This window comes from Poromitra crassiceps, assembly GCF_964638095.1.
Source record: "Poromitra crassiceps genome assembly, chromosome: 30".
Lineage (NCBI taxonomy): Eukaryota > Metazoa > Chordata > Actinopteri > Beryciformes > Melamphaidae > Poromitra > Poromitra crassiceps.
Genome location: NC_139652.1, coordinates 14,971,813 through 14,993,447, shown reverse-complemented (window position 1 = coordinate 14,993,447; position 21,635 = coordinate 14,971,813). Strand labels below are relative to the sequence as shown.

At 43.1% G+C, this 21,635-nt stretch overlaps 1 protein-coding gene across 2 annotated transcripts in view; it reads right to left on the bottom strand.

Annotated features, from left to right (window-relative positions):
- mon2 (MON2 homolog, regulator of endosome-to-Golgi trafficking) overlaps positions 1-21,276 on the bottom strand; it is an 86,259-nt gene extending 64,983 nt beyond the window's left edge. For both annotated transcript variants that reach the window (XM_083663096.1, XM_083663097.1), the window contains exons 1-2: positions 20,818-21,276; positions 800-863 (exon numbers count right to left, since the gene is read on the bottom strand). In XM_083663096.1, coding sequence (XP_083519222.1) covers positions 800-863; positions 20,818-20,925 — 172 coding nt within the window. In that variant the 5' untranslated portion in view covers positions 20,926-21,276. The remainder of the gene's footprint in view (positions 1-799; positions 864-20,817) is intronic.
- Between the last annotated feature and the right edge of the window lie 359 nt (positions 21,277-21,635).

Below are 21,635 nucleotides of genomic sequence, written 5' to 3'. Positions count from 1 at the left end.
AACTGGCTGTTCTGTTGTGCCCTTCAAAGAAAGTTGTGGATTTCCTCATTTAAATGCGATGCAGCAAATAAACAAAACAAACTATCAGTAGCCTGTATATGAATGAGGCCTTTAGGGAACCGCGGTAAACTGACAGACGCTGTGAGCCGTTTAGGGGACACCTATGATTTGGAGCTACAGAAAAGAACCTGGGTCACACTTAGGTTGTTGTGTGAAACTGGACATGTAAGTAACTTTGCAGTCTGAGCCATCTTACATGTGCTTCATTTCTCTATTAGGATGTTTATTTTGTTGAGGAAAAATGGCTGAAAAAATGATTTTAATGAACATTGGTTTTTTGGGCTTGGGGCCCTGCATTTTGGCCACAATGCCCCAATAAGTTTGTATTTATCAAAGGCCGAAGTGGCCTTGTGTGTGAACTACCCCAGAAGTTGTTTTGAGTACTTTCCCAGGTGTCTGTGGAGAGATTTTGTCAGCGTGATAGTGTCAAACAAACCCGTGCAAGAAGCAGTCAGGAAACTTTACAGGTGTGTAGTTGACATAAAAATGAAGGTGGAGTTCGGAAATGGGTGTGATCCGATCAAGGGGGCCGGCCCCCCCCCCTACAATGCCCCCAAACAATCTCTCTCTCTCTCTCTCTCTCTCTCTCTCTCTCTCTCTCTCTCTCTCTCTCTCTCTCTCTCTCTCTCTCTCTCTCTCTCTCTCTCTCTCTCTCTCTCTCTCTCTCTCTCTCTCTCTCTCATGGTTAACCCCCGCCCATCCCTCCCTCCCTCCCTCCATCCATCCTCCCGCTCCTCACCTGCGAGGATGTCTGTATTCCTCGCTGCAATGGTCTTGATCTTCACAATGCCGGACTCTGCCGCCTGGGAGAGAAAGAGAAGAAACAGAACAGAGGTTCACATTAGATGTTACCCTTATCAGAGCATGCTCCTCCTGGTGTGCTCTCAGCACCTCTAGATCTACTGTGATGCAGTTTACAGCTTCTCCTAACGATGGCCACTAGAGATGAAACGATATGAACATTTCACATCACGATTAATAGTGAACAAAATTATCATCGTATTGTTAAAATGTGGTGAAAATGTTCATTTTTGCCACGTTTTATATTTGAAAAGACCCAAAGAAGTACTGATAAACCCACTGCAATCATTTCAACAAGGCTGGACGTCTCCGCCTGGGAGACTGTTGCTTACTTTGGTTGATGATGGGACAGTATTTACTGTGTTTTTCAAATCACGTTATAAAGATAATGAAAATTTGAAATGGTACGATTACCATAAGGGAATTTTATCACGATTTATCATTAAACCGGTTATGGTTTCATCCCTAATGGCCACTAGGGGGAGAGACAGGCAGACCTGGCCCCAGAGGGAAGGAGGGCTGCTGGTGGTATATAAGCTTCAGAATGGGGATGCAGCGTGAGAGGGATGTGCCAGGTAGTGATTTCCCCAGCGGGGGCAGCAGTGAGAGAAACGGATAGAGAGGGACAGCAGGAGGGGACCACATGGAGGCGTTATTGTCAGAGTGTGTGTGTGTGTGTGTGAGTCAGTCAGTGAATGTGTGAGAGAAGAAGAGATCCTGAGTGGGTAGCAGTCAACAGAGACCCTTTTCATCTCTCTACACAGCAACCGCATCATGCCTGTCTGTCAACATACTGAAAGGAGCTTGTTTCCTATCAGGTGTGGAGCTAATTCTAAAAGACCTTTTGAAAAGTTAACAATCTTAAAATTCAAATCAGGCGCGTTTCCATTAGGGATGTCGAAAATCATAATTTTTCTTGACCGACAACCGACACTCATTAGCCGACAACTGTCGGTTAACCGAGAAGATTAAAATGCGCTATTTTACTGTCTGTGCCCCATTAAACCTTAGGCCTACCAAATGCTTGATTTTTTTTCAGTAGAAAGCGTTTATTTTTACATCTACAAGCAGAAAAAAACACATTAACAAAACGAGAAGACAAGTTAAATCCTCCAGCCATCTAAACAAAAACATTCCTCGGATAGGCTATGATAGGAGCTGCACGCATTTGCAGAAGGGGGAAATACGGAGGGAAAAAACCCATACTCACGCTCACAATTCTTAAATGAATTATCTTACTGCATGTGTCGTAAATAGTCTAATAAAACCAGCAGAAACTAATTTTAAAAGCTCAGAACGAAACGTGTCGCTAATTGAACGAATTTCCACTTTGAATAGCACATCAAGACACCGCTTATTGCTCTCTCCTTCTGACATTCTCACTATTCAACAGTGGTTTACCTGCTTTTGAGATCTGCAAAAAAATTGTTTGCTTCTCTCTCCACGCTTCTCCCTCTCTCTCTTTATCTGCGACGAGGGCTGTAGGTGGCTATTATGCTCTCTGTGTGTCCGGCTGCACGACATGACGACGAGTGCAGCAAGTCCGCACGCTGACAGCTGTCAGCATTGCGGGACTCGGGAGGATGAACAAATGAGGCAGGCTGTCCAAACTTTTTACCGATCTAATATGAGATGCAGAGAAATAATTATATATTAATAGCCGATGTGTTTAGAAGAGCATTCTCACTCTTGCTGTAATCGTTGTGGGATTATTACACCTGAGAGACAGACAGACCCGGAGAGAACTCAATTTACGGTAAAAGTGTGGATTCCTCAGTGAATCGATGTGGAAGACGCAGCTTGTTTTGAAACGCGTCATTGAAAGTAACCTCATGGTCTCATGACAGCGGCTGGAACACAGAAGGAGCATGACTGACTGGCTCGCTGTAGTCTGCACAGGGCAGGGCGTCTTCTCCCGTCTGGTCAAAGCAGAGGGGAGGCGGGGGTGTGGCGCATGTGTGGAGCTGAGTTTATCACAGAGCACATCTCGCACACGGGGGGAGAGGCGGACAGTGCACACTGCTTTTCCATTTGGAAAAGCCTTTCTCTAAATGAATGTTGTTCTGGCAGTGGCAGGAGCTTTTAATTCCTATATAATGCTGCTACAGTAACTACTTAGGCTAGTTAACATTGTTGCTTACCGCGAAGGAGGGAAAAAAACACCATATTGGCAACACGTTGTATGCCAATTTAATATGCAAATTAACCGTTTGACCGACATGCTTTTTTTTTTTTTTTATGTTTTTTTCCCGATTTTTTATCCCATTTTTATCCCCCGTTTAGTGCTCATTTGAATTACTCAATCCTGGTTGCTACTCCATCCTCTGCCGATCTGGGGAGAGCCGAGACTGATTCCATGCTTCCTCCGAGACATGGGCAGTCAAGTCAGCCGCTTCTTTTCACCTGCCCGAGGAAGCTTCACCGGTAGGACATAGCACGTGGGAGGTTCACGCTATTCCAACCAGTTCCCCTCCCTCTGAACAGGCGCCCTTAACGATCAGAGGAGGAACCATATAAGCAACCAGGATGTTGCATGTTTTTGTGAAGGGGGTTCCTATATGAAGGAGACCCCCGGGAGGCACGGGGAGAACATGCAAACTCCACACAGAAAGGCCATTTTGCCGACCCCCACCCGGGTGGTGGGCACTCGAGGACATGCGGACGGGCACGCATTCCTTCAGTGTTCACATCGGCCCAGGTGGGAATCGAACCCACGACCTTCGAGCTGTGAGGCGATAGTGCTTACCACTGCACCACCGTACCTCCCCTTGACCGACATGCTTAACCGACCAATGACGTTGTCGGCGGTTAACCGGTTAACGGTTAACCGTCGACATCCCTAGTTTCCATTAACGGTCGTTCTGTTAGGCGACAAGGAGGTTGTGTGTAGATGGAGAGAGCTTTCCAATGGTTACTTGGCATAGGAGAAGATTTTATGATGTTATGTAATCTGCTGGTGTCTGTATTTCTTTCTTTCTGGCGGTGGGGATGAGTAAATAATATCACAGCACAAAGACAAACTGACTTTTCCACTCTTTCTTTGGCCTCGGGCATCGTCTTCTGACTCTCTGTGCCTTCTATTCCTCTCATGCTCTTCATATATTGTAAAATAACCTGTCTTAAGGCTACGATATGCAACTTTTCACCTTCAGGCAGGACATGTATTATTATTACTCCCTCCACCCGCCTCCTCCTCAGCCAATCAGGTTCACGCAGCAAAACGTGTCACTCATCTCGACGGGCTGTCACTCAACTCGACGGGCTGTCACTCATCTTGACGGGCTGTCACTCATCTCGACGGGCTGTCTGTCTGTCTTGCCTGAGGTAAGCGGCCTCTGTTCAGACCACAACAGGTCAGGCAGTCAAGCAGAGCGATGCCATTTTGCAATCAGCCATGTTTTTGAACGGGTCTTGTCTGCCACACATTTTAGCTTCACTGTTCTTTCCATTCTTAGCCCACTGCTTTCAGCCATTATTGTTGTTATGAATTCCTTGCGATAATATACATACGGTATATATTAGGGCTGTGCATCTTCACTGGCCTCACGATTCGATTCGATTACGATTCAGAGGGCTACGATTCGATTCGATTACGATTATCGATGCATCTTAAATCGATGCATCACTTTTTTTCCCCCAATACACGATTTCTTTTTTCTCACTTTCTTTTTTCTCACCGTGTGGCTACTTTTAAAATAAAAGTGCATTTGGAATTGCATTGTATTATGATCCATAATAAAAAATAAACAACTGCATGTACTTCCATTATATTTTATTTGATTATTAAAAAAACTAAATAATAATAATAGATTTTTGGCATTTGTGAATTGATGCAGAATCGTGCACGTCCGCATCGCGATGCATCTTATCATCGATTATTTTTGACACCCCTAATATATATATACATGTATATATATTTATTTTGCATATTGTAGCCTTAAATCACAATATGCAAATCACTGACACCGGTAGCAGCAATGTCCGCAACCAAGCAAACAGCCCATAGGCCTACAGTACATTATTACCTTGATGCATTTTTCATACAGCCATTATAGAGTGTTGACTACATCTGGAGCAGACATGCACAGTGTAACAAACGACTGCTGGTGACTCAACTCCCTTCTCTAAATCAGTGATAACGTCAATGACCTATAATGTCAACACAGACGAGGGTAAATAAGGCAGTGGAATGGAGGCAGTGTTTACAAGAGACAGTTTATAATTCCAGTCCCACACAGTTAAAGGAAAGCATAGAAAGTAAATGAGTGAATCAACAGCTGAGCGGGCAGGGCCACAAGACATTCTACAGTCTAATAAACAGCTTCTCTGTGTGCACAGTATTAAACACTATGTAGGCTAATGTGATGTGTATTAGGGGTGGGGGGAAAAATAGATACACCATAGTATCGCGATATTGTGCCTGACGATATTGTGTCGATTTTGATTTTTTTTTTGATTTTTTTTTTTTTTGCAGGCCATGCCATGTCATGCCATGCCAGGCCAGGCCACCAGGCTGCTGTAAACCTTAGTTCCAAGGCCAGCAGTAAACAAACGGTAGCATATTTTCATTTTGTTTTAACAGTAACAGTTTTGTCATAACAGTAATTTACAAATTCCCCAGTTACTGAATGGGTAGACTCAGCCCTCAGTCTTAATCCGTTTCCCTCCTGTAAGACTGAGAATATTACTATTTAAATCTTTGCATAACGTTAGGTGGCGCTGTTGGAAGCCTTGCATCGGAGAACCAATCATGAGTGTTGTGGGCGGGCCTGCTTTCTGGGGGCAGTTCTCATGCAGAACCGGTGTCTCGCAAAACATCGTCGCATTTGCGGAGAAACATATTAATCACTTAGAAACAAACATAACCTGTTAATAGGACGTGTTTCATCCGGCCCCCGGCGGCGGCTAGAGGTCTTTCGCCCAGCGATAAGCCCGACTCCCGAGGCTAACGTTACAGAGCCTGCTGATGACTTCACAGTAGCAAGCGGACCACTTCCGGGTAGGAAAAATGATTGTAAAATAAACCACAGCTATAAATTTTGTTTGGAGCATATCAGCTTCATGCTCTGTGTTAGGACTATGATAAATGGCATTGCCGCTACCAAATAAAATTCTAATAATAAATGTAGGCGTGTCTGCTGCCGGCCGTTCTCGCCAGGCTCGGACAGACAGTTTCTGACAGTGAAATTCCCAGACGTTTGGTGGCGCAGCTCACCAAACGTCTGGGAGCCGAGACTACTGAATGGGCTGCACAAGATGTTTTGTGCAAGTGAAGTGAAGTTGCATTGTTCAAAAACGACCTACGTACAGTAGTCCACACACACATCCAGTTAAGGTGGACTGTAAGTAGACTGTAACAAACAGTTCAGTTTGTCAGGTGCATGCAACTATGACATGACTTTATGAAAGTTGTTGGTCTGTCTACTTGACAATGTTGCTGCAATAAAATGGTTGAAGTCAGATGTACAGACTGGAAAATTGTTCTTATATAAACCAGATGTTGACAAATTTTTCCTTTGGGGACATAATTTGCAGTTGAAAAGTAAGAAATCGCAATATATCGAAATATCGCAATATTCAATATATCGCAATATTCAATATATCGCAATATCGGCGATATCGCAATACTATCGTATCGTGACTCAAGTATCGTTTTAGTATCGTATCGTGGCCATCTGGTGATTCCCACCCCTAATGTGTATCACTAACATTCTTTCTTTGAGGACATCCACGGTGACAAAAGGGATGCAATGATTCATCGATTCATTGATTACCGTAGTCGATCATCAGAAACTTAATGGCCCACAATTTTTATAATCGAGAAATCATTTAGACTCTCATTCCGGCTTCTTAAATGTGAATATTTTCTGGTTTCTTCAGTCTTCTACAGTTTGACAGTAAACTGATTCTCTTTGGGTTGTGTGGACTGTGAATCAGGACAAAACAAGACATTTGAGGATGTCAGCTCAGCTGGGGCTTTGGAGAAAAAGTGATCACCATTTTTCACCCTTTTGTGCCATTTTAGAGACCAAACGTCTAATCAATTAGCCAAGAAAATAAGTGACAGATTAATCGAGATTCGATAAAGATAGCCCTAGATATAACCACATCTGAGACAGACGACCACAGGTCCTCCAAAGAACACGCACTCTCCACTTACTGAATGAGTTCCGAGTAGAGGTCGACCGATTAATCGGCCGGCCGATTAATTGGGGAGGATTATTGGCATTTGTAATTAATCGGCATCGGCCTGCAAAAAAAAAAAAAAAAAAAAAAGATTGGCAGGCCAGGCCAGGCCTACTGTAACGTTACGTTTCCTCAGTCACCACCATCTTCTGCAAACACACTTCTCCCATCAAATGACAGCAAATCTAAACAGTTACATTATTATTATTATTATTATTGTTAATGTATAGAACAGTGCATGAATGAGTTCTCTGACATACTGCTCTCTCGCTATAGCCTACCAGTCACTACTGAAATCTATACCGCATAACCCAATGTATTTTTCTATTTAATAAAAAGAATAATCAAAAACATGTTACTGTACTGGCTAAGATAACATCTTATATTAGATGTAGGCCTACAGTATAATGTTATATTCGATTTTCAATGTGCATGAATGGATAATGGAAATCTAGGCTACTAGATTTCTTTAAAAAAAAATACCAACAGAAGAATATTGCACATTTTTTGGGGGCGCTACCCACACGTTTAGCTGTGTGTTTCTCATTCCACGAATGCACAATCCTTACAAGTTGTACCCCGTTGTAAAGGTGACTAATCAGGCTTTCCAACTACCGTAAATTCCAGACTATAAGCCGCACCTTTTTTCCCGTTTTTTGGGCTTTTTTGGCCCCTGCGGCTTATATAACGGTGCGGCTTATCTATGGATTTTTTCAAAAAAAAAAAAAAAAACTCTCTTTTTTAGCACTCTTTCTAACTATAAATCCTATATAACTATAATAAGTTTTAATTTCCTCTCTTGCCCTCTTTTCACCACACTGTATGACACTGTATGACACTGTGTGCACTGTAAAAAACAACACAGGTGGTGTTGTGTTATGTTGTTTTGTTGAAATGTTAATAAATGGGAGCTTCCTCAAACAGCCATCTCTTTCCCGACAATCCCCTCTGTGCATGAACCCTTATGGTAATTAAACATTAAAACACAAAAAAAAAAAAAAAAAAAAAAATACCATTAAAACACCCGCGGCTTATAGTCCGGTGCGGCTTATATAAGAAAACAAGGCCAGGTCGAAACCTGGCATAGCCCCGGTGCATGGTATCGTCACGCATTTTTTCCAAAGGTGGGTTGTATCATTTTAGATAGTTATTGTCATGCTAATGCCTGTGCAAGTGGTCATTTTTCTGATCAGTTTGTTTTTAAGTACGTATTTGACATATAAAAAGGGATGATTGACAGCTGTGGCAGCCAGTCTCAAGCCATCATCTACAGGCTACAGGCTCTTCACCTTATAGATCTGTTTTAGATAGAGAAGACACTGCTTGGTAAAACAAAAGGAAGACACTGCTTGATCTGTCTACCAGACTGTATATCGATGGACCGCAATAAAAAGGACATTGTTTTGAGAAAGCTGCGCGAAGTTGGTTGGAGACTTAAGTAAGTTCAGAAAATAATGTGTTTTATTAGTTACTCCAGCTACGTTATCGTTTATTTTAATACACAATGGTTTTAATGGAAGCAGACTAGCATTAACCGCTTGTCTGTTTTGCCGGTTTTTGTCGGCTTCATATTACTCTAACCTAACAACCGATAACGATAGCTGGAATAACACAATAATAGACACATATTTTCAGAACTTACCAGGTTTTCCAACTACCTGCATATGCCAGGAAATGTGTTTTATAATGTTAACTCCCGGGTCTAACCATAACATGGGGCCTACACAAGTGTACACAACAACCAGCCAATAGCTAATCGCTAACGCGTTAGCGTTAGCTTACAGACACTGGAGGTTTTATTTTTGGTATTAAAGCAATAAACGTTTTTATATAGATATCTCAGGGAAGTGCTTTGACTGTGGGGATGTTCGTTCAATCTTCACAAGCTCCTCTCTTAGCTGGATATACAGAGAAGAGACCAGGCAGACTGGCTAACATTGTGTAAAACAGAAGGAACACACTGCTTTATCTGTCTACCAGACTGTATATCGATGGACCGCGTTAGCTAGCTAATTAGCCATGTTAGCTGCCTCAGTAGGTAACGTTAGCCTATAGAGTATTTATCTGACGTTTATGTTAGCTACTCCTCAAACCTGCGGGTGGAAATGGTTTATGCGATGCGATGTATGTTGAAGCAAGACAACGTTTTAATGTACCTTGAATTTGACAAATTACGACGGGTCGTGCTCACGCAGATCTAAGCCTTGGCCATCCTAGGCTCAACGCGAGACTCATCAGTCATTCGGATGAGTCTTGCGTTGAGGCTATGGCCATCTGTATTTTTACAAACGGCGAAATATTCCCATACAGCCAACGTTTTTAGATGGGGGAAAGTTCAGGGGGGTCCTTGCGTTCTCCTGCTTTATCACACACATTATTGTAAACACACAGGGTCCTCTCTACTGTGCGTCTGGCATGCAGCAAGGGGGAGGGGCCGCGTAAGCTGCATTCTGCAAAGCGACCTGGGCACGTTGTTTTGGGGAAACAGCTGATACCCTGAGGAAGGTATGACGGCAAATCTTAGTGGGGCAGCGGCGCCCTCTAGTGGCCGGCCGCCATTTAGTCTGCTGAAAGGGTGCATAATAGTCTTGGCGACATGCGGGAATGTAAGGCCCCTGGTGCATTACCAAGCACCGGGGCCAAAAATAGTCAACTTTGCAGGTGCGGCTTATACACCGGTGCGGCTTATAGTCCGGAATTTACGGTATATAAAATACAATACCAATTGGTATTATTAAAGGGGAGAAATAATCGAGCAAAATAACGTTTCCAAACTTTTTTTGAGGAGTTTATTTTAATCGTATTTTATCGAATGAAAAAAATAAAAATAATCGGCATTATATATCGGCCATCGGCCGCCCTGCTCTCTAAAGATCGGCATCGGCATCGGCCATTGAAAAAGCAATATCGGTCGACCTCTAGTTCCGAGTGCTGTTTGCATCACCGCGCAGCAATACTTTCATATCAATCTCATTTAGAATTTGACCGAGCACAAGGACAGGTCAACCATCATAACCTCCTGAGCCACGGCTTACTAAGCAACTGCTGGTCAGTGGGCCCGGTCTGTAACAGAAACTGTGGACGGGCCTATTGCCACACAGGCAGCGCTTTCAAAGTTAATCTTCAAAAAATGCTAGTCTCCCTCTTCTCCTTTGTTGCTTGCGTGCGCTTTATGGGCCAAAGAGGGGAACAGAGAACTATTTCCCCCCCCACAATAACTGCAAACCTGCTTTTAATACCCCCGGAGGCTGAGACATTAATACAGTTATGAAGAGAATCTAGCTATGAGAGACTGAATAGTGCTGGAAATATCAAGTCTGGACACGGGGGGTGGGGTGGGTGGTACCGTGGTTTGCTTGGAAAAACCAATATTTTCTCTCTGATTTAGAAAGGGTCAGTTAAGGCCACATGTAGCTAGACCAGGAGGTAGGATCTAGAAAGTAGACATACAACATTCTGTAGCAGAGCCTGAGGCACAGCCCGTGGGGGTGATAGTGATACTCATTATGCATGTGTGGATGGACTCATTCTGCTTCAGAGGCTGCTGGCTTTCTGATCGCCTCTTCAGAATCAGAATCAGAATCAGAATCAGCTTAATTGGCCAAGTATGTTACACATACAAGGAAATTGGCTCTGGTTCGCTTAACTCTCAATGTACTCTCACACAAAAGAAAAAGAGAAAGAAGAAGTATGCTCAGGCTAAAACAGACCAAGAATCACAAAGGATAATTAAACATTAACTACTATACAATGCAATAATAATAAGTGTATGAAAGAGCATCTATTTCTATGAAAAACATACATGAAAGTGTGTGTATGAAAGGGATGTACAGTATATATGGATATAGGCAGTTATTGATATAGGCAGTTATTAATACGGTTCTTTAAAATAAATAAGCTATATGTAACAATTCGGTCAGGTATTGCAGTTATTTACGTGTATAAATAAGCTACATGTATAAACAATCGGGTGAGGTATTACACAGTTATTTATGTGTATAAATACCGTAAAGCTACATGTATAAACAATCAGGTAAGGTATTGCACCATTTATTTCCGTGTTCTTAGGGTTCCGCGTTCTTAGCGTCAGTGGAGCCGTTTTGCTCCAGCCATGCCTGTATCCCAGAAGATCAATTGCACCCTGTGTTGCACAGCTGTCAGGCTGGATCACTGGAATTTGCCACGCACATAATCTGCAGCCAGTGGAACCAAGAAGCGGTGAGGAACACGAATGTTTTTCTCCAACCAAAGTTATAAATAGTCTTTGAGGTTCCCTTTCAAATAGTTCTAACAAGAGCAGGCATTGTGCTTATCAAACGCGCTCGCCGTGCCAAACTGACCTTGTGAGGTATTCAAAGAATTGACAATGGAAACTGAAAGAGGAGTGAGGTGATGAAAAGAAAGGGTGTTTCTTAAGGAATGTACCCCTACTAGGGATGTCACGATACTAGAATTTCTACTTCGATACCGATACCCAGGAAAATATCGATACTCGATACCATTTTCGATACCACGGGAAGGGGGGATGACGATACATCAAGAGGCATAAAAATAAAGTTAGACAGATGGACGGACAGACGCACACTTCTCCATAATCTAGACCTGATCAAACTTTGAACTTGGACAGCATATTACCACCAGAACACGTTTAGCTTGTTGAAGCAACAGATACCCAATGATAGGGAGGGGAAAATCAGTGATTTTTCATTAAAAGAAAGCACTGATAGTATCAAAACTGTTGCAAATGAGTATTGTATCCATTAATGTTTTGTAGTATTGATACTTTCGATACTATCGATACCTGTTGCAAATGAGTATTGTATCCGATTCAAATTTTCAGTATCAATACTTTTCGATACTATCGATACTTTTGACAAGCCTAACCCCTACTGACGACGAGGGGTTCACTTTAGGTGATCATATTCAGGGTGGTTATGATGGTGAGTTAGTGCGATAAATAACATCCTCTTTGCTTTGCTGCAGCTGCAGCTGGTGGTGGTGAGGGCAAAGCTACACTGCCATTGTTGTGAGCTCTTTTGTACGCATCAGGTTGGCCCTACAGAGAGGCCCAAAGGCTTGCAGGCTCAATACAAATAGGGCACCGAGAGGATAACCCGACTCTGCCAGATGGGGGCGGTATTGTTGTGAAAACAATACCGCCCCCATCTGGCAGAGTCGGGTTACCGAAACTATCCAGCTGGCTATTGTGGCTGCTATTATGCACACTACGTAGTAATCAAAAGTTTGGACACACACATTTTGCTTTATTTTTGTTGCTATTTTTCATGTTTTTCGAATAATAGTAGTAAAGACATCAAAACTACCACAGATGGAATTATGCATAGACCAAAAAGTGTTCAACGGAACACAAAACTGATATCTTATATTTGACATTCTCTAAAGTAGCCGCCCTTTGCCTTGGCCCTTGATGGAAAAGCAAATTCAAGCATAAGCAATAGCATTTAAGATCATGAAAAACATCAGTTCATTCAAGCAGGTGTGTCTAAACGTTTGATTGGCAGTGTAAACAGTGCCCAGTACCCACCATTACTACCAAAGTGCCTTCAATTGAGCAGACAGTGAACTCACACTACTGGGCTGCAGGTGACCTCTTCGATGACAGGTAGGCTTAGGCTAGTCTGTGTAGAGACTAGGGAGCTAGGCTATACCATTTAAAACATGCTTTAATGAGAAATGCTCTTGAAAAACCTATCTACACAAGCCCTTTACACAGACATCTTTCCCCACTATCGCAGGAGCCCAGTGATTAAATCCCATAAGAGAGGATCCCGTAAAATAAATAAATGATTCTAATTAGAAGCAGACCGTTTGGATTTCCTTCAGCCTTGAGTGAAACCATGCGTCTCTGACGAATATTGAAGCTAATGACAAAGAAAACCTTGTGACATTGGCCTCCTAGTTAATGAGCGAGTCCCAGGCCCAACGGAGAGAGAGACTAGGGTGAAATTTTTGCACGTCTACGCGTTTTTCCACCTACTTCCTGTTTGAGAGTTTCCACAGTAAAGTGCAGACATCACTCCCGTCTGAAAGCTGCGTCAGCACTGAAGTTGACCACAGGGTGAGGGAAGTGACTGGCCTGATGAGGTCATTGGCCACTGTATTCACTATCTTACTTCTTTGGGATCCCTGTTCAGTAGCCTACCTTCTAGGCTACCTTCTAAAAAAAAGGTCCGACACGGGTGGGTTTCTTCTGGGAAAAGGAGACCGAGTAGCAACATCTTACCTGAAACTATTTCCCCCCTACAGACATCTGGACCCTGACCATCTAGGCCTGCACGATATGAGGAAAATCTGCGAAGTGCGATAACATTGTTCAATATAGCGATGACGATACGACTTGCGATAAATAAATAAATATTAAAGTATGCATATTAGCTATACAGTTCCTATGTCTTTCTGCTTTAATGATGCTAACATAAACCCCAAACATAGCCTATATGCCCACTGAGTAAAGAAATGAAATACACACTGACTCTAGCTGAAACTACACACAGCGTGCTTGGGCTTTGGCAGAGGGGCGGAGCGCACTGTTGCAAGGGAAAGGTGTACGCTGCATTTACAACACAACACAAAATGATCAGATGCTGAGTGGGAATGCATGACGCATGTAAATAAAACCACTTTTGTTATTCATTGCGTTTCAGGCAGTCTTTGCGATGTGTTTATTGCGCATGTTCATATTGCGATGACGATGAAAATACGATGAATTGTGCAGCCCTATGACCATCCTGCCTCTACTTCAGTGGTTCTCACCCTGGGCTCCGGGGACCACTAGTAGGGATCCTTGAGAGGGTTCCAGGGGGTCCTCAGCAAATTAATGCATTGTGACTTCAGCTGTATTTCATTTAAAAGAAGTTAACACAATTACAGATCATGTAGATGAGTGGCTGTTTTCATCATACTTTCACTGTCTCTGTCTGTACCATACTGATGGTCATGGAATTCTGGACAATATCATATTATCTAATAGGGTTGTGCGATGTGAGCCAAATAACCATCACGATGGTTCCACACTGAACCATTACGGTGGACGATGGCATCATCATGATTTATCAAGTCGTTGCGGTGCTGTTTGGCTGCCAGGCCCCGGCACCGCTGCAATGAATGCGCATTCACAAGCATGTCATGTCACAGAGTCAGGCGCGACTCAAACAGTAGGCTAGTAGGCTATCACTACCAGCAATATTGAAAGGCACAAAACAACGTTAACGTTTCATACAGAATAGATCCTGACCAACAACGTATGTGTTGAATTAAACTATCTGGCAGAAAACGGGCAGAATTACTGGCTAACGTTAAAGAAACTCAACACGGGCAGGCAGCAATGGATGGACTTCATGGAAACAGGTGGGTAGAATGAATTCAAAGTTGAAGACATAAAGTTAGTCACATTGAGTTGGGAACAGGAAAGAATGTTAAGTTTCTTCTTTGTCTCAAGATCACAACAATACAGCCGACTTCTGCTATATGTCTCCCCTCCCCTCCCCCCTCCTCCCCTCTCCGACCGGCGGTGTTGGTTTAATTCCACCCGCGCGTCGCGGGTGAGTGCAGTTGGCCTTTTTCATTATTAAATCTGTAAAATTTTAGAACAGTTAATTAATCACGATTGTCCGATATAGAAGGCTCAGGGGTCGATGGGGGTCGATGCCATCGTCCATCGCGCCAACCCTATTATCTAACAATACACATTTTCTCAGATTTGTGTGCGAGAAACAAAATGACGTCAGACTGGGGTCCGTGGTCCTATGTGGACTGAATGAGGGTCCTTGATATGAACTTGAGAATCACTGCTCGCCTTCACTAAATAGCCTAGCTATCTCAGACATGACTCTTTCCTCATGTTTTTCCATTACCAAGTACGGTAATCATTTTGTGCCGACTTGAAAATTGTCATTTCCTCAGAAATGCCACACAAACACATATGAAAATCATTATGCTAATGTCACCAATGCCTCTATAATAATGACACTGGTGTTATGTTCTGACAAAATGCAAGAAGAAAATGAGACTCTTCGTTATGTTGTGGCACATTGGAGATGCATTACAGAAAAGCGACAGCCCTGTTTAACATGACATTTTCATCTAATGTGTTGATGTTGGTATCTGATCTGTTTAACATGACATTTTCATCTAATGTGTTGATGTTGGTATCTGATCTGTTTAACATGACATTTTCATCTAATGTGTTGATGTTGGTATCTGATCTGTTTAACATGACATTTTCATCTAATGTGTTGATGTTGGTATCTGATCTGTTTAACATGACATTTTCATCTAATGTGTTGATGTTGGTATCTGATCTGTTTAACATGACATTTTCATCTAATGTGTTGATGTGGGTATCTGATCTGTTTAGCATGACATTTTCATCTAATGTGTTGATGTATCTGATCTGTTTCACATGACATTTTCATCTAATGTGTTGATGTATCTGATCTGTTTAACATGACATTTTCATCTAATGTGTTGATGTTGGTATCTGATCTGTTTAACATGACATTTTCATCTAATGTGTTGATGTGGGTATCTGATCTGTTTAACATGACATTTTCATCTAATTTAATTTTTTTTTTAATTAAAATTTAATCTAATTTAAATCTCAGCTCCCAGCAGCACGGGTCGTTAAGTACTAGGAGTCTCTGTGTGTTGTACAGAACAGTAGCCACTGTTAAGGTTCATCCTTCAGCAAAGTGTGGCAGGACATGGCCACATCAGGACATGCCCAGTGCTTTCAGTTCTTCTCCACTGCTTTGTTTAGTGGGGAGATCCTCTAAAGAGGGATTGACCCCCTGTCTAAATGCCCTTTGAAAAGCTCATCACTGGATTTTCTCATGCTGTGACAGTCTCCAAACTCAGCAGGGTTTTTTTTTTGGGCACTGACTTTGCATTTGAAAATAGCCTAAACTCTCAGTCACTCAAAACCTCTATAATAGTGTCAGATCATCACGTTTTCTGTCCGTGTTCCCCGTTGTTTTGTGTGTACATGATCTGCGTAGCAAAGCGGGTTGTGCCGCTAACTGCTAAGCGAGCCATCCAAAGGTTGCCCGTAATGCTGTCATTAATTGTGCAGGTCTCCGCGCTTCGCTCCGAGCTAACAGCTGACAGCACCGTAACTCATGGACAGAATCAGAGGTGGCTGAGCTACAGCTGACAGCACCGTAACTCATGGACAGAGTCAGAGGTGGCTTGCGTGTGATGTTTTCTCAGCCAGGCAAAAGTAATCAGAGCACGACAAACACAGAGACGCTCCTGTGCTTTCCACTGACTGATTCTTCAGTGTGAAGCTATGATATAGAAAGATCACTGGGATTCTTCTTAAGCCAGATGAAGCAGACAGAGAGGGTGGTGGTGGTGTGCTGCAATGTCACTGTGGGAGGTGGTCTGGCAACATGGGAGAGGGGGTGGGGTGGAGAGGGGGTGGGGTGGAGACTGGCTGCGCAGGGGCATTCTCATTCTTGGCTTTTGCAATAACAAAAAATGTTTTCAAGTACTTACTAATACATCTGGGAGTATATAGTAATTAATTTGACAATTCTGAGCATCTAATTCAATTTAAAAATGTTAAATCCTTAGACTGTGGGAATGACAGGGATGCGAATAGAGTGGAAGCAGCAACAAAGCAGGTTAAAGCAGTAAGAGCAATCTACCATACAACATCAATGTGATTTGTTCAATCAAATGAAATCCTTGCATAGAACAAAATGTAATCAGGCAGACGTCTCCCAACGGTCTTGTACGGGTCTAGAAAGGACGACTTAAAAAATATTGCTAAGCTTGTGTGCCACAACAAGCCTAAATCATTTGCGATTCAAACGATGGCCATCGGTGCTCAGTGTTTTTGTTGGGCAGTGGGCACTAACACCCGAGGAAACGACAGCTGTGACTGACCGCTCCATTTGAAAAAGGTTGCACCCAAAGCCAAAGAATGACTGACCCCAGCCAGGGTGCTGGGCTGGCGAGTGGCGACATCAAAGTCTCATGAAGCCCCTGGTGGTAAGGACCAGGCAATGCATCAAGTTGCGTGTGAAGCCCTCATGAAGCCCCTGGGGCCAGCAAAGATCCATGGGAAGGGAGGACCCCCGACCGACTGTGAAAATGGATGCTTTTATGGTGAATATATGATATAGCTCGCACTGGAGCCTCTGGCGCTCAACTCAAGGTATCAATTCAGTTGACGGTGACAGAGAGCGAAAAGAACCCGCGAGCAGGAGCAGCACTGTATGAGCTATTGTCCTCTCATGTTTTATTGGCGCCTTTCTGCAAGGAAACAGCCGAGGAAAAACAAACTCAGCCGGAATAGCCTGATTTCTACTGCCACGGTGAGAAAGCCGACTATAATACTTCAATTCAGGAACCCCCCACAAGCCTCACATACAGTAGAACATTTGGGCTAATGGCTACGCATGCAGGTGAACAGTGAGCTTCCTATACCTGCACATTGGAGGGAAAGCCAAAGCCTCGGACTGAAACGCTGTCTGTTCAATTACATAACTTTGGCAAAACACTAGCTGCACTCTGTAGTGGATGCCATGGCACAGTAGCATCGAGATGTCGACACAGCAAATCTGGGACAAACCGGAGAACAGACAGAATGGAAGTTATGTCTATGCGTCTCTTATATATCAACAACACCATGACAATCAGACTCTTATCTCTTGGCCTAAATGAAGGCTCAAAGGAGAATGTAGTAAATACCCGATGCCAATGAACTCTCTGACCCACCCTTGTATACCGCTGCATGCTAATTGCAGCTAGCAGATCCCGTAACAGAATGGGTTGTGATGTGAACGGTGTTTGGGGAAGTGGAGTAATGACTGTTGTCTTCTACTTGTAAGTTAGATGATACACGCCTGGTGTAAAAAACCCTGACATCACAATTCACACCTCACTCTACTACTGTACTACTCTGTGCTCAGGCTCGGACCAGGCCATGCTGTCGTGGTCAGTAATATCAGCAAGACAATGGAGTCAGTCAGTCAGTCAGTCAGCAGCAACCAGCAGCAACTCTTTCCAGAGGACAAGAATTTGTATGAAATGGCTCTGATGCCATGTCAATACTGGAGGGCTTGTTGTGAGATCACGTCTCTATACGTGGGTCTTTGAGGACAATATCCTCACAGTGACTCTTCTGTCATTTTTGTGCAGCTGTGGTGCTTTTGGGCGACAATTGTATTTGGCCCACATCGGTCGTTGTTTAGGCCTATATTTTTTCTGTTTTAGATAGGGATGTTAATGATTAATCGATCGATAAGAATTTGATCGATCAAACTATATGTTAACAGATTAATCGACAATGTAGGCTATTTTCTCATTTGTATTTTCTTTGCTGAAACGATTTAACAGCACAGGGGCCAAATTTAACTTTCACTGCTCATACAGAGGAAGAAGAAAGCCACGCTAGCAGGTAGGGTTGGGCGATATATCGAATATACTCGATGTATCGCGGCTTGTGCCACGTGAGATGTAGAAATGACTATATCGCGAACATTCGAGTATAATTGTCACGCATTGTTTATAACTTAAGCCGCCGGCATGACTCGCTTCACGTTTCCTCTTGTCAGCTCTCTCTCTCAAGGGAGATCTCTGTCACACTCAGGAAGGGAGGGGGAATCACATGGATACGTCAAACGCGTCAAACCGCGTCAGACACACCCGTCCTTAACCTATGTGCGATTCGAAATCACGCGTCCGCACCTATGGTCCGCACCAACCCAAGGAGGCGCAGCTAGCGAAACATGGCCGCCTCCACTGTGGCTGTTGACAGTTAAATTATAACAAAACAACCACTATTGCGATTTGCAATACATGTCCCGCAAGGTTTCTGAGATTAGGGGAAAGTCTGAGCTGGCGTTACGCTAAACCAACATGGGGAGGAGGCAGCGGATTTGTTTGGCGTTAACGTTAGCTGTTGTGATGGGGGCTAACGTTAGCTAGCTGGTTGTGGCTACCTAGAGCAAGCAGCGCTCCACAAGCTTATTGTGACCAAAATCCCCGCATTTAAAGCACTTCATACTCCCAGAGCTGGCGTAAACCATAGAGAACCTCATGCATTACTCAAAATTAAACGTCCAGGGTTTGTGTCTCCGGTCTCCAAAAGCAACTAACGTTAACGTTACATGCAAGCTAACGTAGCTAGCTGCAGGGCTGTCATGATCTATCAGGAAAACGAATGCGCACATATGTTGCCGTCATGCCAATAAGAGTCTAAATGTAATTTTTTATGTTTTATCTGCAGACTAAGCAGCTAGGCTTTCGGTTCTATAAAAGCCATTATTTTTTGTATTGACTATTGAGTGATACACTACTAAAACAATCATATTAGGCTATATCAGAATAGTGATGTCAGATTTGCGTAGGTCAGAGCTATGGAATATTAAATCATCCATCTTTGCTCACTATCTGCCCTTTCTTCTTAGTTTTTACCCCAGGTGTGCATAAAATACAGGTTAAGAACTTATGGAAAAGTCATGGAAATCCATTGGTCAAAACGTGTATGAACCCTGAAGGGTTAAATTGAGCATTTATGAGAGATTTCAAAAATATCGAGATATATATCGTGTATCGCGATATAGCCGAAAAACATCGCGATATTCTTTAGAGGCCATATCGCCCAGCCCTACTAGCAGGCAGAAAGTAGCCTGGTAAACCAGCCGGTCACGTGATCTCACGTTTCATTTTGTTCTAGCAGAAATGAAATGTGAGTTCACACGACCGGTGTCAGTATACATTGTAAACATTGTAATACAATGTTGAAATCATGTCACGTCCACAAGCACAATGACAGCTAATGCAGGAACTTTAGTTGGTTGATCAACTTGTTGGGCCTAAATACAGGTGTCAAACCCTGCATTTTGTATTTTGTATGTTAAAAGCTGTTTTTTAATATAATGATTAATTGATTAATTGATCGTTAACATGACCAATTAATCGATTAAGGAACTTGATATTGAAATTGATGCATCCCTAATTTTACATAATAGAGTGACACAATTTCACACATGTTCTCTTGTTGCTGTGGTCGCGCACCACAGCTACATATAGCCTAGAGGAAACACTGCCTCAACAAATGCTAACACAGAACTTACACTAACAATCACTACATCACTTACAATCAGTGATGCATTGGTATGCATAAAAGATAATAAAAAAAAATACAGTAGCTATGACTTCTGATCATCATAAAGCAGGCATCCAACAATATGTACCAAAAAAAATCAGAATTTTTAAGGAAGTCATCCTTACCCTATCTTCACATAAATTATATTTCACCAGCTTGGCCCTAGTTAGTTATTGTTTAAACAATGCCAACAATTTGCCTCATCATGCATGCAGCCTAAAAACGTGGGTAAACTCTATTCCACAGACTTAGCTCCAACGGAGCTGGATTTAACGCTGCCCAAAACATGAATGCATGCAAATCAAAAGATTGTGCCACGATGGCAGGACATTAAACAGCTGTTTAATCACTTATTCACACGCATAGTCGGTATGTTTGCAGCAGCTGACACAACTTTAGTTTTGCCTTCCATCATGAGGGGTGGTGTTGTGGGGTGAAGAGCAGAGCAGCAGAGGCGGACAGCCGCCCGCATCACATGGCCCACCACCACCACCACCGCTTTGGGGACAGTAGAGCCACTAGCCAGGCTCAAAAGGCAACATCTAAAAGCAGTGATGACATGACTATACGATCATATGAATGAATGAGACGAAAAGCTGTATCCAAAGCAAAGCTAACTAGCCGGGGCTAACCTCTTTGACTGGGGGGAATTTCTTCTTGCACTCCATCGACAGGGACCGCAGATCCGTCTGCATGTTCTCCAGCAATTTCTTCACCGCTTCTGGACTGCTGGTCGACATCTTTGACGGTGTCTTCGACTCAAATCTCACGGAACTTCAAACGATAATGAATGCGGGGAGCGAAATCCCCCCCGCCGTAAATATAATCCGTGCCTACTTATTCGCCTCGCTTGGAAAAGAAAATAGAAACGCCGCGGCGGTCCATTGACACAATATCCCACTTTGCTGCTTTCTTCTTGGGCGCCAGTGCGCAAAAGAGCAGCGATGACACCAGCATAGGTTTCCCTTCTTCAAAGCCCATCGACATTAGCTTTGTGTAGTTGCATCATTCGGTCAAATTCGGTGCCTAAAGGCTGTTCAATAGCGAATATATTTGCTAAATTCAGCTGTGGGTCTCACGATCAGCAGCCTTCACCATTGCCAGCTCCGCTTTCGTTCCCACAATGCTTTGGTAACACTGACACGTCACTTGGACTTCCGTAAACAGAGATGTGGATTCAGTAGAATGATTACAGCGACCCCTACTGGAGCAGCCTAAAACAGACAGATACAGTATGATGATGATGATGATGATGATGATGACGACGACAATAATAATAATACCGTAATTAATTAAGGATCAGTGCGTGAGAGGGAAAGGTTATTACGGTGAATGTTCTGATTTTACCCCTGAATAATTCAATAAAGTATAGACGGTTTTCACCAGCTGCAACCCCACAGCACTTCCTTTTTCTCAGCTTCTTCTTCTGGGTTTTATGGCGGTTGGCATC